General features: G+C 36.9%; 4 protein-coding genes across 15 annotated transcripts in view; 1 reads left to right on the top strand and 3 right to left on the bottom strand.

The window, feature by feature from the left end:
• The first annotated feature begins 403 nt into the window (after positions 1–403).
• Positions 404–5,350, top strand: LOC131669566 (ras-related protein Rab-10). The gene is made up of 5 exons (XM_058944521.1): positions 404–742; positions 1,279–1,339; positions 1,423–1,561; positions 1,645–1,734; positions 2,169–5,350. Exons 1-5 carry the CDS (start codon positions 616–618, stop codon positions 2,352–2,354), a joined length of 603 nt encoding a protein of 200 aa, XP_058800504.1. The 5' UTR covers positions 404–615; the 3' UTR covers positions 2,355–5,350.
• Positions 5,351–5,357: 7 nt separating this feature from the next.
• LOC131669508 (protein lifeguard 1-like) lies at positions 5,358–6,793 on the bottom strand. Its single transcript, XM_058944425.1, has 5 exons — positions 6,742–6,793; positions 6,453–6,557; positions 6,140–6,290; positions 5,797–6,067; positions 5,358–5,720 (listed from the first exon to the last, which is right to left on the bottom strand). Exons 1-5 carry the CDS (start codon positions 6,791–6,793, stop codon positions 5,358–5,360), a joined length of 942 nt encoding a protein of 313 aa, XP_058800408.1.
• Positions 6,259–15,592, bottom strand: LOC131669561 (uncharacterized). Of its 2 annotated transcripts, none has more exons than XM_058944513.1 (21): positions 15,465–15,592; positions 14,926–15,110; positions 14,767–14,855; positions 14,618–14,684; positions 14,418–14,544; positions 14,192–14,331; positions 14,002–14,079; positions 13,854–13,932; positions 13,637–13,771; positions 13,396–13,566; positions 12,843–13,321; positions 12,320–12,770; positions 11,884–12,251; positions 11,581–11,809; positions 11,148–11,507; positions 10,865–11,075; positions 10,590–10,780; positions 10,412–10,515; positions 9,256–10,301; positions 6,453–6,557; positions 6,259–6,290 (listed from the first exon to the last, which is right to left on the bottom strand). In XM_058944513.1, exons 2-19 carry the CDS (start codon positions 15,064–15,066, stop codon positions 10,194–10,196), a joined length of 3,528 nt encoding a protein of 1,175 aa, XP_058800496.1. In that variant the 5' UTR covers positions 15,067–15,110; positions 15,465–15,592; the 3' UTR covers positions 6,259–6,290; positions 6,453–6,557; positions 9,256–10,193. The 2 variants fall into 2 exon arrangements, with proteins under 2 accessions (XP_058800496.1, XP_058800497.1); XM_058944514.1 differs by having other exon boundaries at positions 9,256–10,267.
• Positions 15,593–20,184: 4,592 nt separating this feature from the next.
• LOC131669576 (octopamine receptor beta-2R-like) overlaps positions 20,185–24,392 on the bottom strand; it is a 60,664-nt gene continuing 56,456 nt past the window's right edge. For 4 of the 11 annotated variants that reach the window (XM_058944544.1, XM_058944548.1, XM_058944547.1 and 1 more), the window contains exons 7-8: positions 23,787–24,220; positions 20,185–22,452 (exon numbers count right to left, since the gene is read on the bottom strand). In XM_058944544.1, the coding sequence (XP_058800527.1) occupies positions 22,350–22,452; positions 23,787–24,220 (537 nt within the window). In that variant the 3' untranslated portion in view covers positions 20,185–22,349. Of the gene's footprint in view, positions 22,453–22,484; positions 23,442–23,597; positions 24,221–24,392 lie in introns of those variants that run through there. The other 7 variants (XR_009302381.1, XR_009302382.1, XR_009302384.1 and 4 more) reach the window with 7 other exon arrangements.

The raw sequence follows: 24,392 nt of genomic DNA, 5'->3' as shown, positions 1-24,392 counted from the left end.
CAGGACGTGCAAAATATTTTATCGAGGCAATAAATTCGATTCAATCTGCATACGAAATATTATGGATTATCGAGGAGATTGCTTGGTGACTGACCATGTAGTACAAATAATGCTTATATTCATTTCCTAAACGTCATCGTAACCAAGGAGTAAATTAAGTTAGGCTTTACTTCTTTAAAAGTACATGATGTTACTTTTTATTTTTAACAGTAGTAATATTCGCGGGATATTTAAATTGTAATTCTTAGCTATAAAAATTATTGCAATAAACCAATTTTTTAGGGCTTTTTTTTAAAAAAATGTCTATTCAGCGCCATCTTATGGTGCCCGCGGATAATCACATGAAAGGCGAACGACGAACGCGAACGGCGAATGTGTGTAGTGTGTACGTGTATGTCGCCGCAGCGTTGTGTGTCGTCGGACCCGGACGGCGGACGTCGTCAGCGGTCAGTAGCAACGGTTTAGTTCGTCCATCAGAGCAAATCAGGTTATAAGGTTAGAATTCAAGCAAGTAGTAGCGCAGTTTTTAATAATAAAAAAAGCAATAATCTTGTTTGGCAATCTGTAAAACATCCGGACCGAACGAAGTCAATATAAACAAGAGTGAACAGCAAAATGGCAAAGAAAACTTATGACTTGCTGTTCAAGTTACTGCTCATCGGCGACAGTGGTGTTGGCAAAACATGTATTCTCTTCCGTTTCTCCGATGACGCCTTCTCGACTACTTTCATCTCCACCATAGGTGAGCCCGAGCTGCACAGCTCGATTTATTTTTAAACGCTCCAAAGGCATTACTCATCCGTATATACTAGTGTATTCTCGCCGGTACTCTTTCTATCTCTTTCTTTAGGCGAACGCAGCTCCTGCGCAAATGCAAAGATCAACAGACATAGACGTGCGTCTGTGATTGATTGCATTTTTTACTCTTTTGATACGAGGATATTATACTTCGGCCTCCAAGTTTATGACCAAATCTTGCGCGAGGACTCTTCTTTTTTTTGGAGCTGCGTGTATCTGATTCGCATTCGTTGTTGCTTCATACTTCAATTGGTGTCACTGCTCCACCGTTCCGTTTTCTTCCGCGATATTTACGCTTCTCTGGTTAACTTACCTTTTCCTGTGTTGAGTTCTTTGAGTAGAAGGATACGTTTTTTATAACAAAAGTGATTTTATTGCTTGAGAATGATTGCACAAGTTTTTTTTTTCATTAGCTGGTTGTTAGTAATATAACGTTAAGATTGGATAGCCGAAATAATTAATGTTTATTTGTGATTTCAGGTATAGATTTCAAAATAAAGACTGTGGAACTCAGGGGAAAGAAAATTAAGCTTCAAATATGGTGTGACAATGCAATACCAAATTAATTTGTATACTCTTATAGCAAAATTTATACTTACAAATTTGTTATTTATTTTGCTCTAGGGACACAGCTGGACAAGAAAGATTCCACACTATCACCACATCATATTACAGGGGTGCAATGGGAATAATGTTAGTTTATGATATTACAAATGAAAAGACATTTGAAAATATAGTGAACTGGTTGAGGAATATAGATGAGGTTTGTGAAACTTATTGTCTTCGTAGATTTGTCAACCAACTTTGATGAGAAAAAAATGACAATTTATGTTTCTTTATTTATAGCATGCGAATGAAAATGTAGAAAAAATGATTTTGGGAAACAAAAGTGACATGGAAGATAGGCGTGAAGTTAGTACTGAGCGAGGTGAAGCAGTAAGTACAATATAACTTTTCTACTTTTTCAAAAAGAGATTTTGTCAAGTTTAATATATCTAATACACTTTATTATCACTCTTACTTTCAATTTTGGTAAATATTGTTTCTGTAAGTATATGTATTTTGCTGCATATATTTGCTGAGTTTTCAAATATTTTTAATGCAAATAAATTTTACATAGCATTGTGAGAGTATTGCATCAAATTGATCTAAAAGAGTCAAGATATTTAAGTTTAATCTACACAATTATTTCGAGAACATTGAAACAATTCACGCCATGCCCGATAAAACTATTAAAAAGCAATAAAAAAAACTTCGATTCATTACTTGAATAAAAAGAGCGAACAAAGCACTTACTAATCACCGACCAATCCCCTGTTTACCACTTAACTGATAGCATTTTTTAATCATTTTTTTCTTTTATTCAACAGATAGCTCGCGAGCATGGGATCCGTTTCATGGAGACCTCAGCGAAGGCGAATATCAATATTGATCGAGCGTTCCGTGAATTAGCCGAGGCAATACTTGACAAGACTCAAGGCAAGGAACCTCATGAACAACCTGATCGCGTGCAAGTTGATCGAAGATTTGAAAGGGCAGCTAATCGTTGCTGTTGAATCGGCAAACGATTGAGTCCGTAGCTTTGTAAGGATACTTCCAGCATTATTGCTTTCATTTTTCTCGCGGTGGACACAACGAAAGTTTTACTTCTGTGTTTCTTTCTTTTTTATAAAGCTACTGGATTCAATAACTGTTTTTACATTAATTTAACTAGATTAATTGAATGGTTTTTTGCTCATAGTGCATTGTAATTATATAAAAATATCTCTTTTACATGTGATTAACTCTTAGGCTTAAAATATCGATCTGAATTTTACTCGTGCTGAACGTGTTGGAATATAAAAAAGATCATTTCTAAACGTGTTTGAAAAGAAAAAAAGGATACTAATAACTTTGCAATGTTTTTTATATTTGTAAACTACGATGTTTCCTTAACAGGATAAACCATAAAAAAATGAAACAAAGTATATCATTAGACAAAATTTGACTTAAAATTACGTACATATTATTTAAGTTTTAGCTTTAGTAAATGCGTTATTGCACGATTGCTTACTGTACATTGTCATAACTGACCACTTGAACCAAACTGGGAAAGTTTATTTGGCGCATGAAAATTCCTAAGCTAAAGATTGCTGCATCGAAGACTTTCCGAAATACTATATTAAAGAACTGAAAATGTGATTTTTAGATATCTGTATCACTTTTCCCATACGTAGTATTATACGTCAAGTGGTTGACTAGCAATTTTTAGTCGTATTTACTACCTCTTAAGAATTTGTTTTTACAACAAAGATAAATACTTTAAATCATCTTCGAATCAACTAAATTGTTACTTATTTTCGATTTAAATCACGTGTACATATTCATTGTATAACGCGAAACAATTGCTAAACGTATAAAGTTATTTACAAGAAAATATTTTTTTAAAAACACTTCAAGAGAACATTTTTTGCAAAATAATTGTTAAGTGCCACCGAAAGAAACATATTAATACACTTTTTAAAAACTTTGGATAACGTAATCTCAACAAAAAAAGTTATTAGTAATTCGTGAATTAGTAATTCGTTTAGTAATTTGTGAATTAATTATCTCTATTATCTCTATTAGTAATTCGTGAATTAAAAAAAAGAGTGAGAATTCAATGTATGTTGTACGTTTTCTACGCGTATTACGAAAAGTATGGATTAAAGAAAGTATCAGATGGTGCATATGAAGTAACCAAGCAATTAGTGAATCTTGTTTTGTTCAACAAAGGCATTTTATTGTTGAAAATTAAATCTTCATCTACACACCAACTGTTTTGTCGAGCTGCTTTGCTTGTAAAATGCATCAAAGCATGTTTTTATTTATTTATTTATTATTAAAAATCTGTCTTTTATACATATTTTTACACGATGCAATATGCGACGCAAGGCAATAGAAAAGCGTCAATTTGTATTGATAAAAAGGTGAAGAAATAGCATTTTCAAATCATTTGTATTTTATAATATTGACTTGTTGCAATTTTTTTGTGTAACCGATGAGGTGCAATCTGCCGCTCGAAAAGCGGGCCGATTGACGAATATTTAAAAAAAATGGTTTAATCCTCGTCGCGCCTGTTTTTCAACGTGCATAATAAAGTAAAATTCCAAAAACTATGACTTTGTTATTGAATTTCTTGTTCTTTGATGAAACCTTTCGTTTCTTAAAAATATTGATTATAACTTTTTGTTCTCATTAATTTTTTATAAATACGGGTATATATTTTTAATTGAAGATAGGCCCTAGTTCACTTATAAATGTGTGTGTGTGTGTGCGCGCGCACGCGCGTGTGTATGCGTGTAAAACTTAATATTAAAAATGGCTAAAACATATTGAAATGTCTTTATTTCAATAATAAACTAAGAACAGTATAGTGTAAAAAAAATCACTCATTTCGAGAATTAATTTTTTAATAAAATAATGAAGTTGTGGTAAACATGAAGAAAAATATTCATCGTACACTTACGCGAAAAATTTGATAGTCATAACCAACTTAGAAACGTGTCTAAAGTAGTTGAGTACATAATATACAATAAGTATTAATTAATACATTTATTATGTGAATGAATACTACTCATGTTTGATATAACATGTGATATAAAAATACGTTATAAGGTCTATTATTAATCAATGGTGATTATAAACATTTCATGCCTCTGCATGTATATAAACAAATAATGAACGATAATAATAGTAGTAAACATATACATGATTAGGAACGTTGAAAATTATTTGATTATGAAGAGCGATATTTTAAACGTTTGGAGGAGCCAATAGTATATTATATATTTTTTAATAGTTGTAATTAAATATTCTTACGAAAAAACAGTATTCGCAAATCTAATTTTTCTTCGTATTGAATTAAAAAAAGGATATTTATTTGTGATATATTTCCTAGAGTAAATTGAAGCACTACAATTTAAATGGACTTGTTCGGGTACAAAATATCGAATTTAAATAATTCATTATTGTTTTTAATTAATAATTGTATTATTTTAATGCGACTTATGATTAGCAATTCACTTTCGGTATCTATGAGAACCATACTTCAAACAAAATAATAAATAATGCGGCACACTTGCAACGTTCAACAAAAAATTTTTTTAATGTTTACACTCTTTCTCATCATTGCTTACAAATACAAATCTTAAATTAAACTTTGTTTTGCTGCTTGCATTATCGTTTCTTTTCCTAAATAAACAAAAAAAACGATACTGTATCAACTCCAGATACTTGATGTACATACGTATTGTTAAAACTTGTAGGACGTTTTCATTACTCATTTCTGTTATGTAACCCTGGTTAAAATCCGTTATCGATTAACACAAACAAAAAATTAATAACTTAATGTTGTCAAGTAAAATAAGAAAAAAATCAAGCAAACATTAAAAAGCAATAAATAAAAAGAAATAAAGATCACTCACGAGGGTAAATTTTTGGATTTTAACCAGGGTTATATTATCATATATATAAAAAAAACTCACTAAATGAATTGCTCCATCTGACAATTTGACTTATCATGTCACATATCTTACAATCTAATCTCGATTCGACGCGCTGATGATGCTTAAAATGTACAAAAAGATGTTGACGATGTCCAGGTACAAATTCAGTGAGGCGAAAATGTATTCCTCAGGTGACAATGCATATTTGTGCTTGCCACCAATCATCAGTTGCGTATCGTAAACCAGATAGAATGAGAAGAGAAGAGCTCCGAATGAACTGTAGACCAGAGTTACGATTTTACCATGCCAGAATATTGCGACGAAACCGAAAATCATGAGAACGATCGCTGCTACGAATAGGTAAGTTCCCATGCCGGTGAAATCTATTTTCGTTTGGAATGCAAATAGAGTCAGCGCAAAACAGATAACTACGGTTATACCCACAGCAAGCATCACCTGCAACAAGAATTTGCGTGTTACAAAATATTTTCTCTCTCTAAGAATGATTTTCATTTGCGTTCGAAATGCTTACATATTTTTCATCGTGTACACTTGAAACGAAACCTAACAGTGTAGCCTCGGCGAGGGTAAATATAAAGAGGAAAACGAAGTTCATTGGTGCCTGACGCCTGACGCTGGTACAGCAAGCCATTGCAATGATCAGCACAAATGTTACGATCAAAGCAACGTACATGAGCCCAATATGATTGCGAGCGAATAGTTTGGCGGGATCATGTAGCGAGAATAAGGTGACGAAGCCAAAGGTGATGAGAAGTTGGACCATCAGGATACTGTAGACTTTCCTAAAAGATAATAGACGTTTAGTGATTTACTTCTGCTTCAGAAATAAGTAAATTAGACAGAAAAAAAATTACTTGATGAAGGCCTGCCGAATGGTGGTGTCATTAAATTGGAACCCCTTGGCCTCATCGTTCATGGGGTCCTCCGAGTAACTTGCGCCGTACATGCCTTGCTGAGGTGGTACGTGTCCGTATGGTGGAGCAGCTGGTGGTATAAAACCGGGTCCTATAATTTCAAGTCAATCTGAATTAGCATTTTTTTACCGACAATTTATTAAAGAATCAAATAAAAACGACATTTAATAAACGCTAGTACGTGAATGTTATAAAATTTCAGCGCTTATCAATTTACGCAATAAAACCAAAAATGAAAAACGATAAAATGTACCTCCTTGATTACCGTAAGGTGGTGGATTGAAGCCGGCCGGTGGTGGGCCTCCTGGGTAGCCTGCGCCTGGATAACCTGAATCGCCTTGTGGGTAACCTGGGTATCCTGAAAAGTCACGCGTCGATTGTTTTTTCTTCATTCCCATTGCATTCACATATTTATAGCAATGTCGTTTGAAAAATTGACGATGTCACATATGCTTAATATACTTATTATTACAATGTATAACTAGACAGAAGTTTCAAAAGAGAAGCTCGCGCGAAATGTTTTATAGGTATGATTGTAGCACCTTGTTGATTGGGATATGGATAACCGCCACCGGGATTCTGCCAGGTTGTCATCTTTGCCTAGACAAAGCTGCAAACAATCAATGTTTTTTTTCACGTTAGCTTACTTGAGTCTCACAAAACACTGCACTTTCGTTTCTATGTATATATCAGCGGCTTATGATTATTTTCTTTTCTTTTGCTCTCGAGGTGAGTGGCAAATGATGATAATAATGATTAATACGCAGAACATAAGACGAACATGGATATTTACAAACAAAACAGGCGTTTTGCATAGGTATTCTGTAGTTTTTTCTTAAAAGTGAGCTAAGAAGCCAAACTTAAGATGTTGATATAATGACTAACCGTTGTTGTTATGTAAAATATTATCGCATAATAATATACATCATTCGAAAATTGAGTTTCGGAACAATCCTTTTTCCAAAGAAATGTCAGTTTATTTTCAAAACTCATGAGAATGTTTAGAAAAGACATAGTAAATCTTGAATATTAAACAAAAAGTACTGTATTTAACTGTCATGAAAATGACAGATGATTGTATAAGGTGCAAAGCTCTTTCAACCAAAATAACGTGGGAGAAAAAGTCCAAAGTTGAAACATGCTCTGCCCTTTTTAACATTGCATTAGTAAAACAATGAAGAGAGTGACTCATATATAAATTAGCTAGTATATATGCAGTGCAGTGTAACTGAGCGCTCGAGTGCTACTACACAATCAGTCGCTTATATTATAAACCGCAGTCATCAATGACAGTGCGCCCAGCAAGTCAATGCATCTGTGTCTGTGTGCTTCATGCCTACAAAATACCTACACACTTATCTTTTTTACGTACGACATAAGTCTGCTTCTTTCATCATTACTAAATATAGAATTCGAGTGCGCTTATCTTTATAGATATTATGGAATAAGTAACATTTGTGATTGTGTATATATATATATATCAAAAAACTTATTGAATTGATCAAAGCTGTGATGAATCATGCGGCAATCGTTCGTTAATCGAATTAGCTGCTTAATTGATGAAGTAGCAGCTAGTTTGTCGCACGTTTCAATATTATTCAATTACAAGTAAATTAATACATACTGATGAATGTAATTAAACCTAATGAAAACTCGTCATTTTTTTGTGCACGCACAGTTCGCTCTAATAATAACCTTGAAACGACTTTCTTTTTCGACGAGCAAACTGCGCTTGCATTTTTCGCAGCAAATGTACAATACATTAGAAAGCGTGAGAAAACAAGTTCGATAGATGAAAGAAAAATGAGCGTGATGAAATTGCGATGTACGATAAGGCGGGGCGAGAGCCGTTAAATAATCGACTGTTAACAATATAACGGTGCAACGTTCGATAGGTGTGTGCACGTATGTGACAGTGTCTAGCTGACAAGCACTGGCAACTGATTCAAAGCGTTTCTTATCTTTTTACGATCACGTCGTCTAAAAGCTTCGGATATAGATTTTCAAAAAGAGACTCACGTGAATAAACGAGGATATAAGAATATTGCGTTTGCGAAAATACTTTTTTTAATTTAATTATTCGTTGTACAATGTAGTTGAACGTTGACTTTACGTTCGTGATGCAAAGAAATCGATCATGTTTATCTCTCTAAAATTTATTTTCATTTTTAATTCTTTCATAAACTTTTTGCATTTATGACGGTACTTTACGATGATGAAATTGTATTATCAAATAACTACGTCACATGTTGTCGCCTAAACCTCACTTTTCAAAATTGATATTGCATGATTACGTCTATGTAAACCCCAATGTGTAAGAATCAAGTTACGGCAGGCAGTCTATGTCATTCGTGACTCCATTTCATCGTCATGATACAATTTTTATGCGGTTTTATATAGGCCACTTGCGATTTTTCTTTTAAATGTGCACTGTTAAGTGGTTCTTCATTTAATATTCGAATATTGCAAAAATGTTAAGATAGATAGAGTTACACGATGACTAATTTTATAGGATTTTAGTGCAACGAACTCACGCGTGAGCAGCCGGATATACACGTAGTGCTTCTTAGACATTTTGTTTACACACGGTACTCTCTCAATCGTTATAAGACAATCAATTGGTCTAATTTCCTACGGTGAGCGATCGCTCGTTTATGATAGAAGTGAAAAATCGATAAGTTCTCTCAAGGTTGTGCAAAAAAATATGTACGTTCTATTTTCGTTGCATTTTCATGTCTCGCAGAAGCGGGAAGAGAGTGCGCAAAGAAAAAGATGTACTTAACATGGAGGACTTGCGTGAGCTGATGAAATACTCGATACACGTAAACATTGTAACGAAGAAATGTATGCTGCCTACATTGTTCGTGAAAAAGTCAGAAACGATGATGCGTCATTAAGTACTTTCTGGAAGTGTAACGACAATCGATATATATATATATATATATATATATATATATATATGTATATATATAACTACATGTCAGACGTATACACACACCTACGTACGCGTGCTACACCTTTGGGGTATTCTCTAGTCTTATTTATAATTTTCATACCTGCTGTCAGCGAAGACTATAAAATTTCACTACAAACACGTTCTTATTAAATAGTGCAAGAACACTATATAACACTGATTTACAAAAAAATTATACTGACGGCACACTTCGAGATACGATCGGCGGTCCTCAAGGATTCACGATTGATGTGAAACTAAACGCAAGTCCGTCACTGGCGGTGAGTTTCGTTGCGCCGCCGCAAAACCAACTGAAATTAGCTGCGCTAACGTAAGATTTGGAATGCGTGGCGCTCCAATTGAAATATGAGAGCGGATCGAGGAAGAGTAGTAGAGAATGAGGGTAGTCAGTTTTTAAACTACAACATACATTTTATTCAAGTGTACAGAGTATATGTGATTCTCGCGGGCTACTAAAGACGTATTTCAACGAGTGTATAAACGGAACGCAAATGCTCAGAGGCTTAAGGAAAACTGAGCCGTGGCCGGCAGCGTCCAGATACTTCCACCTACTATATTATACCATCATATTATACATCATATTACATTATATTTTATCATCTATTATATTAAACCTTAATGAATTATTTGTGGCTCGCTTTGCTGCGGAGATGTGCGCGCTCACCGTAGTATTTGAAGTCAAACTATTCGTTGTTTTGTTGAAATTATTGTGATTGTAAAGTGATTGAAATTTAATGAATACATAAATTTATATATGGATATAAAATTTATTAGGTTTACATCTATTATGACAAATAAGAAGAAAAAACTTCTGTGTTTGAGTCCAGTTACAACATTTCTTCATATTAGAATTATTTCAGAAGTAGAGGACACTAATATACACTTTGTTACTACAATATGAAGAAAAAAAGTTTTTTAGACACTGCTCTTACTGTTAATCTTCTTTCACAAAATTAGACATTTACTATATAAAATTATTGATGTTTAAATCCAGCATCAATAGTCCAAAAAAGTACTTTCTCACTTGTTTCTTGATGGTTTATCATCTTTGCCTCGGCTACTGCTTACACTAGAACTTCTTGACGACTTTGAAGCTGAAATTTTCGAAGATTGAGGCGACGATTCGTCCTTTAAAGACATTTAAAAAGAGAGAGAGAAACAGAAAAAATTAAAAGCCAAAATAAAAAATAGCACTACAAAATAAAAAAGTGAAAATCAATTCTACTTTTATATTATACCTCAGACGTTTGTTTGGGGACCAGTCCCAAACTGTCTAACATCCCAGGTCTACTTTCTTCAGGCCGAAATGCATTGCGTTTTTTGCATCTCACTAAATGCACCGCTAAAAAAGAAAACATGTAAAATTAATTCTCACATTGAGTCGTATAATATTTTTATAAAGTATTTATTATTTACAAAGTAGATTTCCATCACTTGACTTGTAACCGCAAGCACACTGCATTTCATATTCAAGAGGAATGTTGATAAGTGGTGAAGGCACAACGACGCTCGTCATCGGCCTTTCATTGTGTATCTGTCGCTGATGCTCTTTAAACGCGCGCCAGCAACAAGTGACGTAACGACATTTTTGACATTTTTGCTCGCCACTAAACAAAATGAAAGATATTTATCAACTAATTATTAATTATTACTTTCCCATTTATGTTCAATAAAAACTTGAATATACTGACGGGTAATGCTCTCGCATATCAACGTCTTCTTCGCACTCATAGCAACTTTTGCCGGAAGGTACGTTAACATGAACTGGTCCATAAATCCACTTCTTGATACGCTCGGTAGGAGTAATTTCGTGTGCATAATCATCGAAGTGGTAACGTTTAACGGCGTTACGTGAGCGTGCCACGGTAATAGTATTTTCCTTGTCAGTGTACGGCGTCACTCCTACACATTTTCATTATCGTCAACAAAATTAATGTTGCCATTACATGTTGAGTTTGAAAAATGAAAGCTTACGTGAACCAGTTGCCATGCAATGAAGATCAACGTGTGTTTTGAGCGCACTCATCTGGTTGAACCACAAGCAGCAACGCGGGCACTTATTGAGCTTCTCCTCGCGACGCACAATATGACGTTGCATGTGCATCAGATAGTTATATACATTTGGCGTGCATGGTTGACCATCCTCGTTAACGAAACTGGTCACTTTTAAGCAGTAAGGACACTGCAATCCATCACATTTTTCGTGTAGGGTATAATAGTGATCAATTACGTCTTTGTGACTGGAGCTACGGTAACCGCAGCTATGACATTTGTATGGCATCTCAGATGGATAGTGCATCGACGACAGGTGATTTATTAACAGTCCAGATGTCCCTAAGGAGAAATTATGGAAATTGAATAATTTCAATGAAAGTATTCCATTTATAGTTTCAAAATAAAAAAATACCGAATTTCTGTTCACAAATGGCGCACACAACCATATCGTTGTCTGAGTTGCCGAAGTTGCTGTGAGCTTCGGTAACGTGCACGTCCATTTGGTATTTAGACGAGAAGGCAGTGCAACAGTAACGACAAACTGGTGGATCCGACTGTCCGGGTACCCGTGGTGGCACGTGGCTTACCATGTGTTCCATAATTTCTGTGTTGGAATGCATTGACGCTGTGCATAAGAAACACTAAAACGAATAATGAAAAGAAAAACATTTACGCTTATTCATCTTTATCATAATTTGAAAGATAGGCAATTTACCTTAAAAGTGAACGTAACGTTGTTGTCCTTGTTGACGGGATTTTCGGGTGCCATAGTTCCGTAATAAAATTCTTGTAGTGGTACTTGCTCAGGCCTTATGTCTCTCGCAATCTTCGGTTCTGGCGTAGAATTCCTCTCGATAGTTTCAGGACTAATGGTCGCCGAATAGGGCCTTTTGCGACTTACTATTCTTTTTTGACCAGCTACTCGAATTTCTTGTACCTCATTGGCTGTATCTTTGGGTATCGAGACCATTGGCGCGACCGTAGCATTGTTGACTGAAGACGAGCCAGTGTTTTTGTTCCAATATGACCAATCTTGGAAGGGATTTGCGGCGATTTTGTTCAGACGTTCTAATAACGTCGAGTCTGAGGAGAACACGTTACAAATTAATGGAAATAAATTATTTATAATCTTTTGAAAAATTTTTGCATACCTGACTCCAGCTTGGTCTGCTCCGAAATATGCGTAATAATATTCTCAAAAGCTCTGAGAGCAGTGGTTCCATACATCTCTCTCCAAACGAGTTCATCCAAGAATTGCTGAATCATTGATCTGCTAAGAAGACTCAGCGTATTCTGGAACATCCTGGGCACGATTTTTCTTAGATATTCCATTACGTGAAAATTGCTGGAAACATTTCTAGGATTTTGCTCGCTAAAAGCTGACTGCAAGACGTTATTAAAACCCATCTCAGAGAGTGTGTTCTTGTCAACAGTAAAGTCCGTCAAAATCTTGGAATCTTTGTCCACCCATTCTGACAATGGGTGGAGAATGTTGGTAAAACGACGTTTGTATGATCTGTCTCCGTCTTGTATTGGTTCGCATGCACGTAGCCTGAGCTCCAGAGTTTCTGGGTCAAGGATACCTAATACTTCTACTTTTACCTTTATAAAATATGTAATAGAGTTAACCGTCAACTTATATAACAAACTCGTATGTATTTATAGTAAAATTACCTGACGTAAATTGCCATCTTGTGAAGTAGTGCCTAAACTAATAACTCCGACTTGTATCATAGAATGTCTACCACCCATTTTCTTACACTTTTGCCAGATTGCCGCGGTGCAAACACTTCTTAGCAGTGAATAAAATGTTTTAACGTAATAATTTGTGACCTTCACCCACGAGATAACGTTTTGTACGTTGGTCTGACAAGCCCAATGGTAAACGAGTTTAAGTAGAACAGTCGGCGAATGTGGAGCACCTTGAAATACGGAGCCCGAAAACACAGAGACAAAGCGATCGGGACAACACGACGAGATCCATACGTAGCCACCTGAACATGGAAATGTACCAGAGTCGCTAAACATACCCAACTTCAACTTCAGATTGTTATGCTTGTCACAGAATTGTTCTGCACGGACTAAACCTTGTTGGATTAGCCATTCGGTAAACTTTGTTGCTGAGTACATCAGTACACCTTTCACTTTTATATCTGTAATGGAAAATGAAGATTTTTTATTCTTATATATTTGATTTTATTAGAACGGCAATAAAATGTTTACCCACCTAAATCCGCTCTTTCTTTTTGGGCAACTTGTGAGGTAATATTTTTGGTCTTGAGATTTGGTCTTGCTACAACAACTAACGACGGGTAAGTCCGTCCTCCGTTCATCTTGTTAAAGGTCACTTCCCTTCCGTCAGGAAGATTTTTCTTCGACTCATCAATAACTTCGCCCGCTAACCGATTAAAAATGCAAATTATTATTATCGTTACTAATGGAGATGGAGAAAGTTTAAGTTTACTTACCTGCTACTTTGTTACCAATTGCAATACCTCCTATAGCTGATTGCTCAGAAGGTCGAGATACTAAATGACTTCCTGACTGTTGTTTTGGTAATGTTTTTATTCTAAGATTTGTCACGCCCTGAGCATTAGTCGACGCTATAGATGATCAATTAGATTAATTTATTTCACTTGTTGAAGTAGTTGAATAACATTATAGTAATAATTTTATTAAACGTACTTGGCGTAACCACGTGTGTTGTTGCTGAAGGTTTGCTTATCCTTTTTATTTGTGTAAGAGTAGGAGGAGGTGAGACAGGCTGCAGAAAGAAAGTTTGTATTACTTATTACATAAATTTGATCAAAAAGAAGGAAAAACAGATACCTACTTCTTCAATGATATCAGCTTGTTGTACTGTCAAAACTTTCGTAACTTTTCGGACAGGTCTACCGGCTTTACTAACATACTGAAAATATAATAAAAATAACAGTAATTTATCAACAAATAAAATGACAATGTAGAAATCTTAGTATTTTCAATAAAAACATTTTATACTTAAAATATAGATTTATATTTACAGTATTTTCTACTTGTGGTTGCTGAGATACAGGTGTGATTGGAGCCACTACAGGTGATGCAGTTGTCATCGTACTCATAACTGTAGATGTTGAATTCGATGTGTTTGCCATGAGAGACATTGGTGAAGCAGCAACTCCAGCTGATGAAATAAAATATTATTTCTAGTAAATTTTATATTTTTAAATATAGCAATGGCTTAGATTTGCTGTTATTAAACAAACTCACCCTGTTGCGGTGAAACAGTTTGAAGAATTACCATCCTTGGATCCATAACAAGCTGAAGTCCTTGAGAATTGTTAGTATTGTTCAACATGATTTGTTTTATTTGATTATTTGTATTTGCAGTTTGATTCTGAAATGATGAAATAATCAATTATATAAATGTTATTATAAAATACAAAGCTCTATAAAAGCTTATCACTTACAACTCCAATAACTTGTGTTTGGGCATTTGGTTTAACGACAGCTGCACTTGCTGGAGCAGCAGTAGGTCTATAAAGAAATTGTAATGAAAGATAGATCAAATACTAATAGGATAGCACTATTGGCATACATTATTGTTTATGGTACTCACAACTGATATTGATAGCCTTTGACAACACCAGCTTGACATATTAATGTCCCTCCTTGATCTTTTACGAGTGACTCCAACATTTTATTGACCTTAAAGATTTGATATAATATCGAATAGTAAAAATACTTTAAAATATGATTTCAAATCTTATAATCTCACCTTATCATACTCAGATTTATATTTCGTTCTTGCTGCCTTTTGATAATAGCTTAAAGGCTCATCTGTACACTCCATTTTTAGTGTCATTCCTAGAGGCCTCATCTTTTCAATTGGTCGAGTGACTAGTTTACCCTTTGTCATCACAACTCAACAGAGTAGTTGTCAAGAATATTTTGAAAGTTTTCCTGCGTTAAATAAATGATAGACATTCAACTATTCAGTTGCACAATGCTTGGAAGTTGATGTAATCACACTGGCTTGCATCAGACATGATGTTTACGCTGTTTCTTTTTAAACCAGCTTTAATATGGAATTCTTATTCCATAGAATGCTAACAAACTCATCGTTAGCCACAACATTATTTGTTTACATGAGCTATAGTTGAAACGTTAACAAAATAAATTCAAACACCGAACGTTTAGGTTACCAAATTCAAAATACCAAAGTGATCGTGGTGGTTCGCCAAAACGACAAAAAACAACAGACAGTTGCAAACGGATATTAATTGTTGGTATGCAAGGGTGACACGTGAAACTTACCTACAAATCCTTAGCCAGGATTTTAGGATTCGCAGGAAAATTCGAAGAACCGGCAAGTCGTCGAAGGACGAGCCCGAGGTCTTTGAGAACTTTATCGAAGGACGATGCAACGCGCGCGACGGTGCGGCGACGATGGTAAAACTAACCGCAATTCGGCTTTTTGTTGCGATGACGACTGCGCCACCAGCGGAAAGCGTCTGCAGTCTATGGATTCTTGATCGGTAAGCTTTTTATCATCAATCCCTACTTTGTTGGCTTTTAGTAGTTAAAGGCGAGATTGGTCAGACCAAATAATTGTACGTGGTTATTATTATTTGAAAGCGGTTACTATGTCATAAAATCGAAACGAATTATTTAAGCGACAGGTACGATGTCAAAATAAATAAAGAAAACAATTAATTTTACCGATTTTTTCGCATAATCGTCCAGTAACTAAGTTTTAGAAAAGGTATTAAAAAAATTTGATTTGTATGTTCGAGATTTTAATATTATTAAATTCTTAAACAATTGATTTTTATGGTCTACTTTTTGATAACATTTTTGGCATTATTTGAAGAATATTCAATGAACATTTTCTTTACCTTTTTCAAAGAAGTCACGAAAATTTCGTAAATTAAAAAAATTAATGTCCAAAAAATTTGAAAACATTATCAACTTTGAACAATTATTCATTGAAACTTATGTTTAATATCATATCGCATCATTAAAATTTTTTACACACATCTAGCATAAGAAAGGCCTTATGGCTCTTGGGGTCGACGTTAACTATAGATACTATATCTCTATATCTGATTTTATAGCGTTTTGAGCAAAATATGAACGCTGTTTGGAGCCCTTCGCTAATAAACATAAACAAACGTTACGGGTGAAGGATCGAATCATCAGATGCGTTACTGCAAAAGCGCGACATCGTAAAGTCTGCATGCACGATACAATCTTTTTTAGCAGCGACCGCAGTTTCATTTGCGAACGCGACGAGTACTGAATACGCGTCGGTGCAGCCACGAAAAACTGAGAGGCTCGCTAGATAAGAGCACTCGCGTGCAACCGCAAAGCAGCGGAGCTTTTACGACGACGTCGGCGAGGCGCGCGGTTCGAGCGGATATAGTGTTTGTTATCCAGGGGGATTACTGCAATGCGCAATGCCGCTGTGCAAACTGCACCGCCGGCGATTCGCCGTAGCCTCTCGCCGCTAGTCGATACGCGAGCGTCGCGCGTACCCCCGTGTCCCTTTTGCGCGAATCTTGGTTAATCGAGTTGTTCGATTGTCAGCCGAGCGTGGGATTCGCCGAAACTAATTGACTTCCATTGTTCGAGCTGCGACAGCAATGCGTCGTTACACTGAATTCACGGGAGGGCCGATTGATCGGGATTTGCGGCTATGATTATACGCGATCTTGAGGTCGTGCGCCTGGCTCCTTATTGATACAGCACCTCGGTGCGCTGGCTCCGATTCGAATGCGAAATGCTTCCTCTGGGCATTACTGCGGCGCGCACTTATCATCTGCCGCAAGCTACGGCGCAGGATATATATATGTCGCTTACACTTGAGATGCATAAATCTGATTTCGAGATGTTGCTGCTTTCGAGCTGGTGCTCATGTAGTTTCATTCGAGTTTATTGCGTTTTAATTATTTGGCTGATAAGCTCACCGCTGGAAATATTTGTCCAATTCAAGAAACCACATCGTAGTTCGAGAAAAGCATTTCCGATTTTAGTATGCAGCAAATTCAAAGCTGATAAGCCCGTTCAGCTCGAAATAATTTTTTCTTTCGATGTATAGAACGCCAAGCAACGCAATAAGCTACAGATTACAAGTGAAAGGATCGAGAATAAAAAGACAGCAGCACAGCAAAATTGATTATTTTTTTTCCAAAAAACAATGTTTATTATCCAACCGTACGTTCTTCGTTAAATATAAGTCATATAACAAAATGAAACCGTAAACATTGAAAATACAACCGCGGGTATATATATGCCTAGTGTTGTTCCTCTCGAGCTAATATATACCATTCATAGTTTTTTTTTTAATGATATTATAATCATCAATGTTCGTGTCTGCGTTCTCGCTCGGCGTACTCTTAGACTCAGCGAGAGAAGACAGCTCTTCTTGCACGCACACACACACAAACACACACTTTGATTCTGCACTGGCTGTTGTCATTGTTGTCGCCGTGTGTTTATATTCCTAATGTTATTTCTTTATACATGTAAATCACTATTTACAAGAACATTCAGCTTTATTTCGTAGAGCTTCATTCATTAATGCGTGTACGCGTGTGCATGTCTGCGTTTCTGTGTTTGACGTGTCCTCTGCACCTGCGCGGATGTATACTCGAACGTATATATTTTGCATATGACGAATAATATCATCGCGGCGAGTGACGAGTCTCTGCTTTGCGCCTTCGTATATAGATTATTTTCTTGCATTTTGATTCTCACGCCGTCGCTGAACACACATACAAATACAATTGTTTATTTATTTAGATACGCTATACACATACACGTGTTTGTCTGTTCGTATATAGTTTTTATTCTTGTAGATGTGTGTTTGTTTTCTGTGTGTCTTACGTAATTTTTTTTTGTCCACAAACAGAGCCTAGAAACGTTATTACATTCATCGTGCATGCTTGGAAAGATTGCAAATCTAATGATTTTGTCCTCCTTAAGTAACGTTTTACAGTGGAAGCTGGTGTTTTTTCGCGAAAACAAAAACTGATTTGAAATAATGAAAAAAACAAAGAAGAAGATCCATTTATATATGAGTTTATTGCTTGTTTGTTGAAGCATATACGTCTTTTATTTACAATCCACTCGCACTGCCTTCCGAGTCCGCGTGTTCTTTGAACGTAACTGGACAAAAAGAATAATGGCGCAATCGAAGTTCGAGGGAAGAAACAGACGCGACAATGCCGCCGTGTATGATTGTCCGACTTGAGAGAACACACGACACGTCACTTCGATTATCATACAAAAGAATTGTCGAGGAGAGGGATGGAATGTACGCCGATCCTTTCGTTTCATTGCTTGCCGCTTCAGCTGCCCATTTTCGTTTTGTCATTTTCAGTGCCGCTTATTGCTCTTTTATATGTGCCTGCTTTCGCCCCCTCCCCCTCCCTCTTATGTACATTTTAACAGAGAACACGTGAGAGAGCTTGCCCATTTCTCCAGACGTTCGAGTACTCGTCGTTCGCTCTGAGACAAAGGAGACGTCAATTCAGCTGAAAAAAGCAGCTTCATTAGCTTTGTGCCTCGGCTATTTATACGCACGCATGCGCGTGCGGAGAGGGGTTCGCGCACTTCCGGCGTTATCGCTTTGCTTGATACACTGATGCCCGCGCTATCCGCCCGCGCGTGCTTAACGATTTATTGCTTGGCTTCGCGCATCGTCGAGTTTTCAAACGCGTCGCCGCGTTGCTCCGAAGATAGCTAGAATCGCCGAAAATTTGTCAACACACGCGTTTACTTTTCAACAAACGGAACGAGCTTTCAGTCAGTCCCCACGCCGTCACGCGCGTTGGCTAGCTTATTTTTCTCATGTATCGGGCTGTATTCCCTTTGGCTCTCTCTCTCTCTCTCTTTTGCGCGCACGTGACAGCTGATGCCTCGTCCTCTTCCCTTTGACGTGCGCCTTTTGTACCTCTTTTTTCTCTCTACGCTTTTTTTTTGTTTACTCTGGTAGTGAATTTATTCCTTCCGTGCAATTTTTCATTTGCTTGTATATCCTCTTTTAAATATTTTCACGCGCGCACGAAAAGTTCACGCCCACGAGGGAAAAATAGTGGTTCAAACATTTAAGAATATAGAGATACACGCCTTGACTTATAAGTGCGCCCTTGAACGCTCCGTGCATTTTCATTTCTTTAGGTCTCCCCGAGCATAGGAGAGAGTTATTGTTCGCGAACGTCCGCCTCTTGAACACTTCAGATACGTCGAGTTTAACCAATCGTTCGGCATTTTTCAAACGAAATGCGCGCGTTATTTTGATGTGCTCGTTATTTATTGGTTTTACGCGGCTGAAGCGACGATGAGTATTTGAATCATCTTCGAAGTGGAGCTTAATTTGTTTGATCGGCTTTAGCCTGCATAACGTAACCTTGTATCATATATTTGACTTCTTTTTGTAAAAAATTGGTTTTTCTTTTTTTTTTTTTTCGTCAGAACGCAACCGTTGTGTGAGTAATGTAACAAGGTGAACGTAAAAATTGATCTTCCTTTTCTAAGCGTATTTGAAGCTTTTCGTAAGTATTTCTTTTTATTTTGCCGAGAACTACACGTTTCATATATTTATTTTTTTTTAATGAATGTACAAACATCGTAGAAATAGTTAAATTGTGTTTAGATACACCGTGTTTCCTAACGTTCTGTTTTGTATTTTTATTATTATTATTTTTTGTTTAGTTTAAAGATAGTCTACGTTTTTGTTTTTGTTAAGTCTTGATCACGATTAGAGTTTTGTTTTTTATTTTTTTTTCAAACACGATAACATTAGATCTTGTTTTCATCATTACAATTACATTTCACGATTATTTTTTTCTTTTATTTAACACATTTATACAACATATCGTCATGGATACTGCATTTTTTTATTTGTGCGAAAAAAGTGCACCTTGGCCTCCTCGTCACGCGAACGCATATATATATATATATATATATATATATATATATATATATATATATATATATATATATATATATATATATATATATATATGCGAGTGTTGTATTCGATTCGAAGGAACAAGCATGTATATACGTGTGTTGTGTATGTGCGCGTGTGTGTGTGTGTGTAAGAGTTGTGTGTGGCGGTATTTTTTCTGTAGTTTTTTTCTAATCTCTGTCGCGTCTTGTGCACATGCGATGATACTTGGCGTATACGTATTGCTTCAATTATTTTTTCTTTCAAAATTGCTTGCCCTACGTAAAAGCATACAACTTTCCAGTCTCGTGTATAATATATTATACCCTTTACACCGTACTACAACGAAACAGAAATTAAAACAGGACATCACTCACGTCGTCTGACCAAATTCATGTTAGTTTCACTTGTCATTTCGCACACATCCATAAAACATGGTTTCTTTATGTTGACTCTCTTTATTAACAAACAATTAAATTTTTTTATTTTTCGAAATTTCATTTATCGTTCAAACACGTTGGCTGGAACGTTTACACAAAAAAAATTTCGTGTCGCTTTTTTTTTAAAAACGATATACAAAATGAAAAAAAATAATAGCTGAAAGAAAATGAAAAAAAGCGCAGAATCGTCGAATATAATAAATATTAGTGAGTTTCATATCCTTTAGGAGATTCGTAGGTCTTTTCACATTCACACAAATATAAGCACAAACATACATGCACACACAACTGAGAAACGAATTTGTTTGCTTCCTTTTTCTCCAAGTGCATGTATAATTTCTTCCGCACAATATTACTCTTCTTTATTATTTTTAAGCAGTTCGTCCTACATATACCAACGTAAAAAGAAAACGGACAAGCGCATCAACGGAAATAGATAACTAGTATTTACAAATATTATCTTATTACAAAATACAAATCCTACTATGTCACTTTTTGTTTTCTTTCTTTGCTTCGCACACACTCACGCACGAGCACACACATAGTTAAGTGTATATATGTATATACATATTACTTTTTTAGTATAACTCTCGTGAGTGCGGTAAGATCTTAAAGAATGTGTCGTGGTGAAACAACGGAAACAATAGAAATTGAACGACAAAGCAATAACTGTCGTAAATTACATATCGTATTGCACTCATCATAATCATCATCGTTATCTATGAAAAGCGCGTAAGTTATTACTATATAGTTCTTCAACGTATATATTTATATATAATATGTATATTAGTTTTGCTCTGAGAAAACTTAACAAGAACGATTTTTTTCAATAAAATGCACTGCAAACATAAAGAGAAAATAAATGTTTCTTCTTTTAATAATATTTACACATTTATTCAATTAATTATATTTACAAACTTTATTTACACAATTGCGATGAGATTGCTAATTCCGTGTTTTTGGTTAATAATTATCTTTGTTTCTATTAAACAAGCAGCGGCTATAACACGTGAAACAGCGATCGAAGACGAAAAAAAAATAATAAACGCGCTCGCTCAATAAATATCCTCGCGCACGGGCACACACACACACACACACACACACACACACACACACACACACACACATACGCGCACACTCATTTACACGCACACACACCCATGCGCGCGCACCCGCAATTGTAGCAATCTCCATAAATGTGCGTATCGCTTAAATAATCGCGTAATCTGTATTATAACGCAGTCGCACGTTATTTTTTCAAAGTATTGCTTCTTATGACTTTTGGTTTGTGGTTCCCTAAACGGCCCGGAATGGCGCTCGCTCTGTCGGCTTTAATATGAAACACTGACTATACACGATACACTTAGCTAAAAAGAGACTCTTTTGGGAAAGATGTCGTAGAAAAAGATCGCGAGATTTTCATATGTATATAATTATAGAGAGACGACGTTTAATGAGGAAGTATGAGACAGAGAAAAACAGAGAGAGAGAGAGAAAGAGAGAGAGAGATTTGCATCATTAATACTCCGTTATATTTATACTTGGATTGCTGAGCGCGATTCCGGACGGGATCTTGCGCGTTCGTGAGCTACGGGTAAAGAAAACACAAAAAACGAATGATTTGGCTAAAACACGAAAGCACACGCACACTCGCGCTCGCGCATACGTTTGCTTACAAGCTAACTTTGGCAATACACACTGACTCCGCACGAGCGAGACGCGCGAGCGCGCGCGCGAGCCCGATTTTGGTTGATTTGCTTTTTAGAATCGAAAGTTGTTGTTGTTGTTCTTGCCAATCGCCTCATCTCAGAGGCTACTGCCGAAGTCGCTGCTCGCGCGACGGTCGTTGTGCTTGATGTACGTCTCCGAGTAGATGCTCTTCGTGCGGTCGTCGTACCTGGAAGTCAACCTGCGTCAGATGGGAAGGTTTTTTTTGTTTTTCGTTGGCACACGCACGAGGTCTGTTTTGATTTCTTTTGTTCTTTACGTTAGTGCTACGATGAGATGGCAATCGATTTTTCGACGTACGTAAAAACGGAGTCGGAGATGAAGCTGGCGAGAGCGCGAAAAAGAGAGAGAAAATGCGATCGGCACACTTTCCATTATGCGCAGAACGCGCAGCCCGGGACCGAGATTCATCGTAGTAGTCAGCTCGGTGTATGGTCAGACGCGGGATGGAGCGTCGTCTCGGCGTGCGTGGATTTAGATTGCTTTCGAGGGAAACGCGGAATCGCCGCGGTAACCTGTTCCACTCTCCGAAGAAGAGGAGAGTCACTCGTTAACGTCTTTCCGCTGGTCTCCAGAGAAGGCGCACCACTCGGACGCATCAGAGTGCGAGCGCGCGTGCAATTCAGCGGCCAACACGATGGTGCTATCGATCGACGCGCGGAATAAGGAAGCGACCTTATTGTCGTGAGAAACCCCTCGGATGACGTTTTAATGGCCTACCCCGGATTCTCGTTATCGGGGGCTGAGCAAGCTTTTGTAACCGAGATTCCTCATCCAACCGACAGCTTTTTTATTTCTTGTTGTGCTGTAACCGCGAGAGAGCAGGATGTCGCTTGCTTTTCAAACTGATAATGGAACGAGGCTCTTGGTACAGCAATTTCTCTCTTTTTTTGCGGCTTCTCTGGCTTCGATAATAATGATTTTTAATGTCGAGACAAGCGTTTCAGCGATAAAGATGAGAGATGCTTTCTCAGGGACTGGAAAGCTTCCGCGAACTCATTTTCGGTCCAACTTTAAAAATACCTTCTTTCGGAGTTTGAACTTTGCTGATGGAAGCTTTTCATCCCTTCGTTTATAAATTATCTAATGAAAGAACCATGAGATTGCAGCTTGTGATAAAGAGCAATCTTTAAAAATGAAAGCCAACTACACCTTGAATTAGCCTTTTTCCTAAGGACATCAGAGAAAGGAAAGGCATAAGCAGTATAGTTATTATTTACAACGGAAGCGTCAATGAAGCTCATGATTCTCGGTCGCGCGAGTATCCGAAGATGCGCGCGCGAGAGATCGTTGTTAAATGAATGAAAAAAGAAGTTCGCTAATTACCTATTAATGTATGGTTTGTTTGTTTGTACATTGTTTGGTTAAATATTTTTGGCAAGCACAATGGACAAAGCACAGGCGTCGATATGGTAGCGCCGCAGATTCGGTAGCAGTAGCGAGAGAGATATATAGGATGTTGGCTTGGTAATAATTTTTTTGCTTTTTTTGTTCTCGGCTTGAGTAGTCTCTCACCTAAGCGAGGGCCTGCGAAAATCGAGTGCCTCAAGATCCGAGGGCTCTCGACGGCATAGCGAGCAGAAGGCGCACTGTAGAGTATTCTTGAAGGCTTCCCGGAAGTCGCGATTGAAGTAAGCGTAGATCAATGGGTTCAACGCCGAATTGGTATAACCGATCCAGAACAATATCGTCACCATGACGTCTGGACAGGGGCAGTACTCGTCACCACACAAACTCGTTATGATGTACCACAAGAAGAACGGCAGCCAGCACAACATAAACGTGCCCATTATTATCCCCAGCGTTCGTGCAGCCTTGTGCTCGCGCTTCATCTTTTGAATGTTCTTGTCCTTGGTTGGCGTGTGCAGGTGATGCTCCACTGCACCACTCACCTGCGTTTTCAGAAGGCATTTTGTCAATTGCATATCGCTCGCTCGGCGACTTTGCGGCTGTAAAGTTTCCGTTCGTTCGGGGGGAGAAAGAAACAAGAAACAAAGAACATCAAATTAGACTTTTCCAATTTTTCCTAGAATCGATTGATGGCCGATTGTTTGTTAGTAGCGTCTACAGATGACAAGCTTATCTCGTTAGTAGCAGCCGTGAATTTGTTTTGCAGTGCTG

This window comes from Phymastichus coffea, unplaced genomic scaffold (genome assembly GCF_024137745.1).
Source record: "Phymastichus coffea isolate CEN01 unplaced genomic scaffold, Cenicafe_Pcof_1.1 PCOF00094, whole genome shotgun sequence".
Classification (NCBI taxonomy): domain Eukaryota; kingdom Metazoa; phylum Arthropoda; class Insecta; order Hymenoptera; family Eulophidae; genus Phymastichus; species Phymastichus coffea.
The sequence above is the reverse complement of the archived record's forward strand: the minus strand, read 5'-3'. Positions and strand labels throughout refer to the sequence as shown.

Coding starts and splice junctions, on each gene's coding strand:
- LOC131669566 (XM_058944521.1), top strand. CDS start 616: ATGGCAAAGAAAACTTATGACTTGCTGTTCAAGTTACTGCTCATCGGC. Junction 743..1,278: donor TACTTTCATCTCCACCATAG/GTGAGCCCGAGC, acceptor TTGTGATTTCAG/GTATAGATTTCAAAATAAAG. Junction 1,340..1,422: donor AAAATTAAGCTTCAAATATG/GTGTGACAATGC, acceptor ATTTTGCTCTAG/GGACACAGCTGGACAAGAAA.
- LOC131669508 (XM_058944425.1), bottom strand. CDS start 6,793: ATGACAACCTGGCAGAATCCCGGTGGCGGTTATCCATATCCCAATCAA. Junction 6,291..6,452: donor ACCTTACGGTAATCAAGGAG/GTACATTTTATC, acceptor TTGAAATTATAG/GACCCGGTTTTATACCACCA. Junction 5,721..5,796: donor GTGTACACGATGAAAAATAT/GTAAGCATTTCG, acceptor TTCTTGTTGCAG/GTGATGCTTGCTGTGGGTAT.
- LOC131669561 (XM_058944513.1), bottom strand. CDS start 15,066: ATGACAAAGGGTAAACTAGTCACTCGACCAATTGAAAAGATGAGGCCT. Junction 14,332..14,417: donor AACTGTTTCACCGCAACAGG/GTGAGTTTGTTT, acceptor TTATTTCATCAG/CTGGAGTTGCTGCTTCACCA. Junction 12,252..12,319: donor GCAGACCAAGCTGGAGTCAG/GTATGCAAAAAT, acceptor TGTTCTCCTCAG/ACTCGACGTTATTAGAACGT.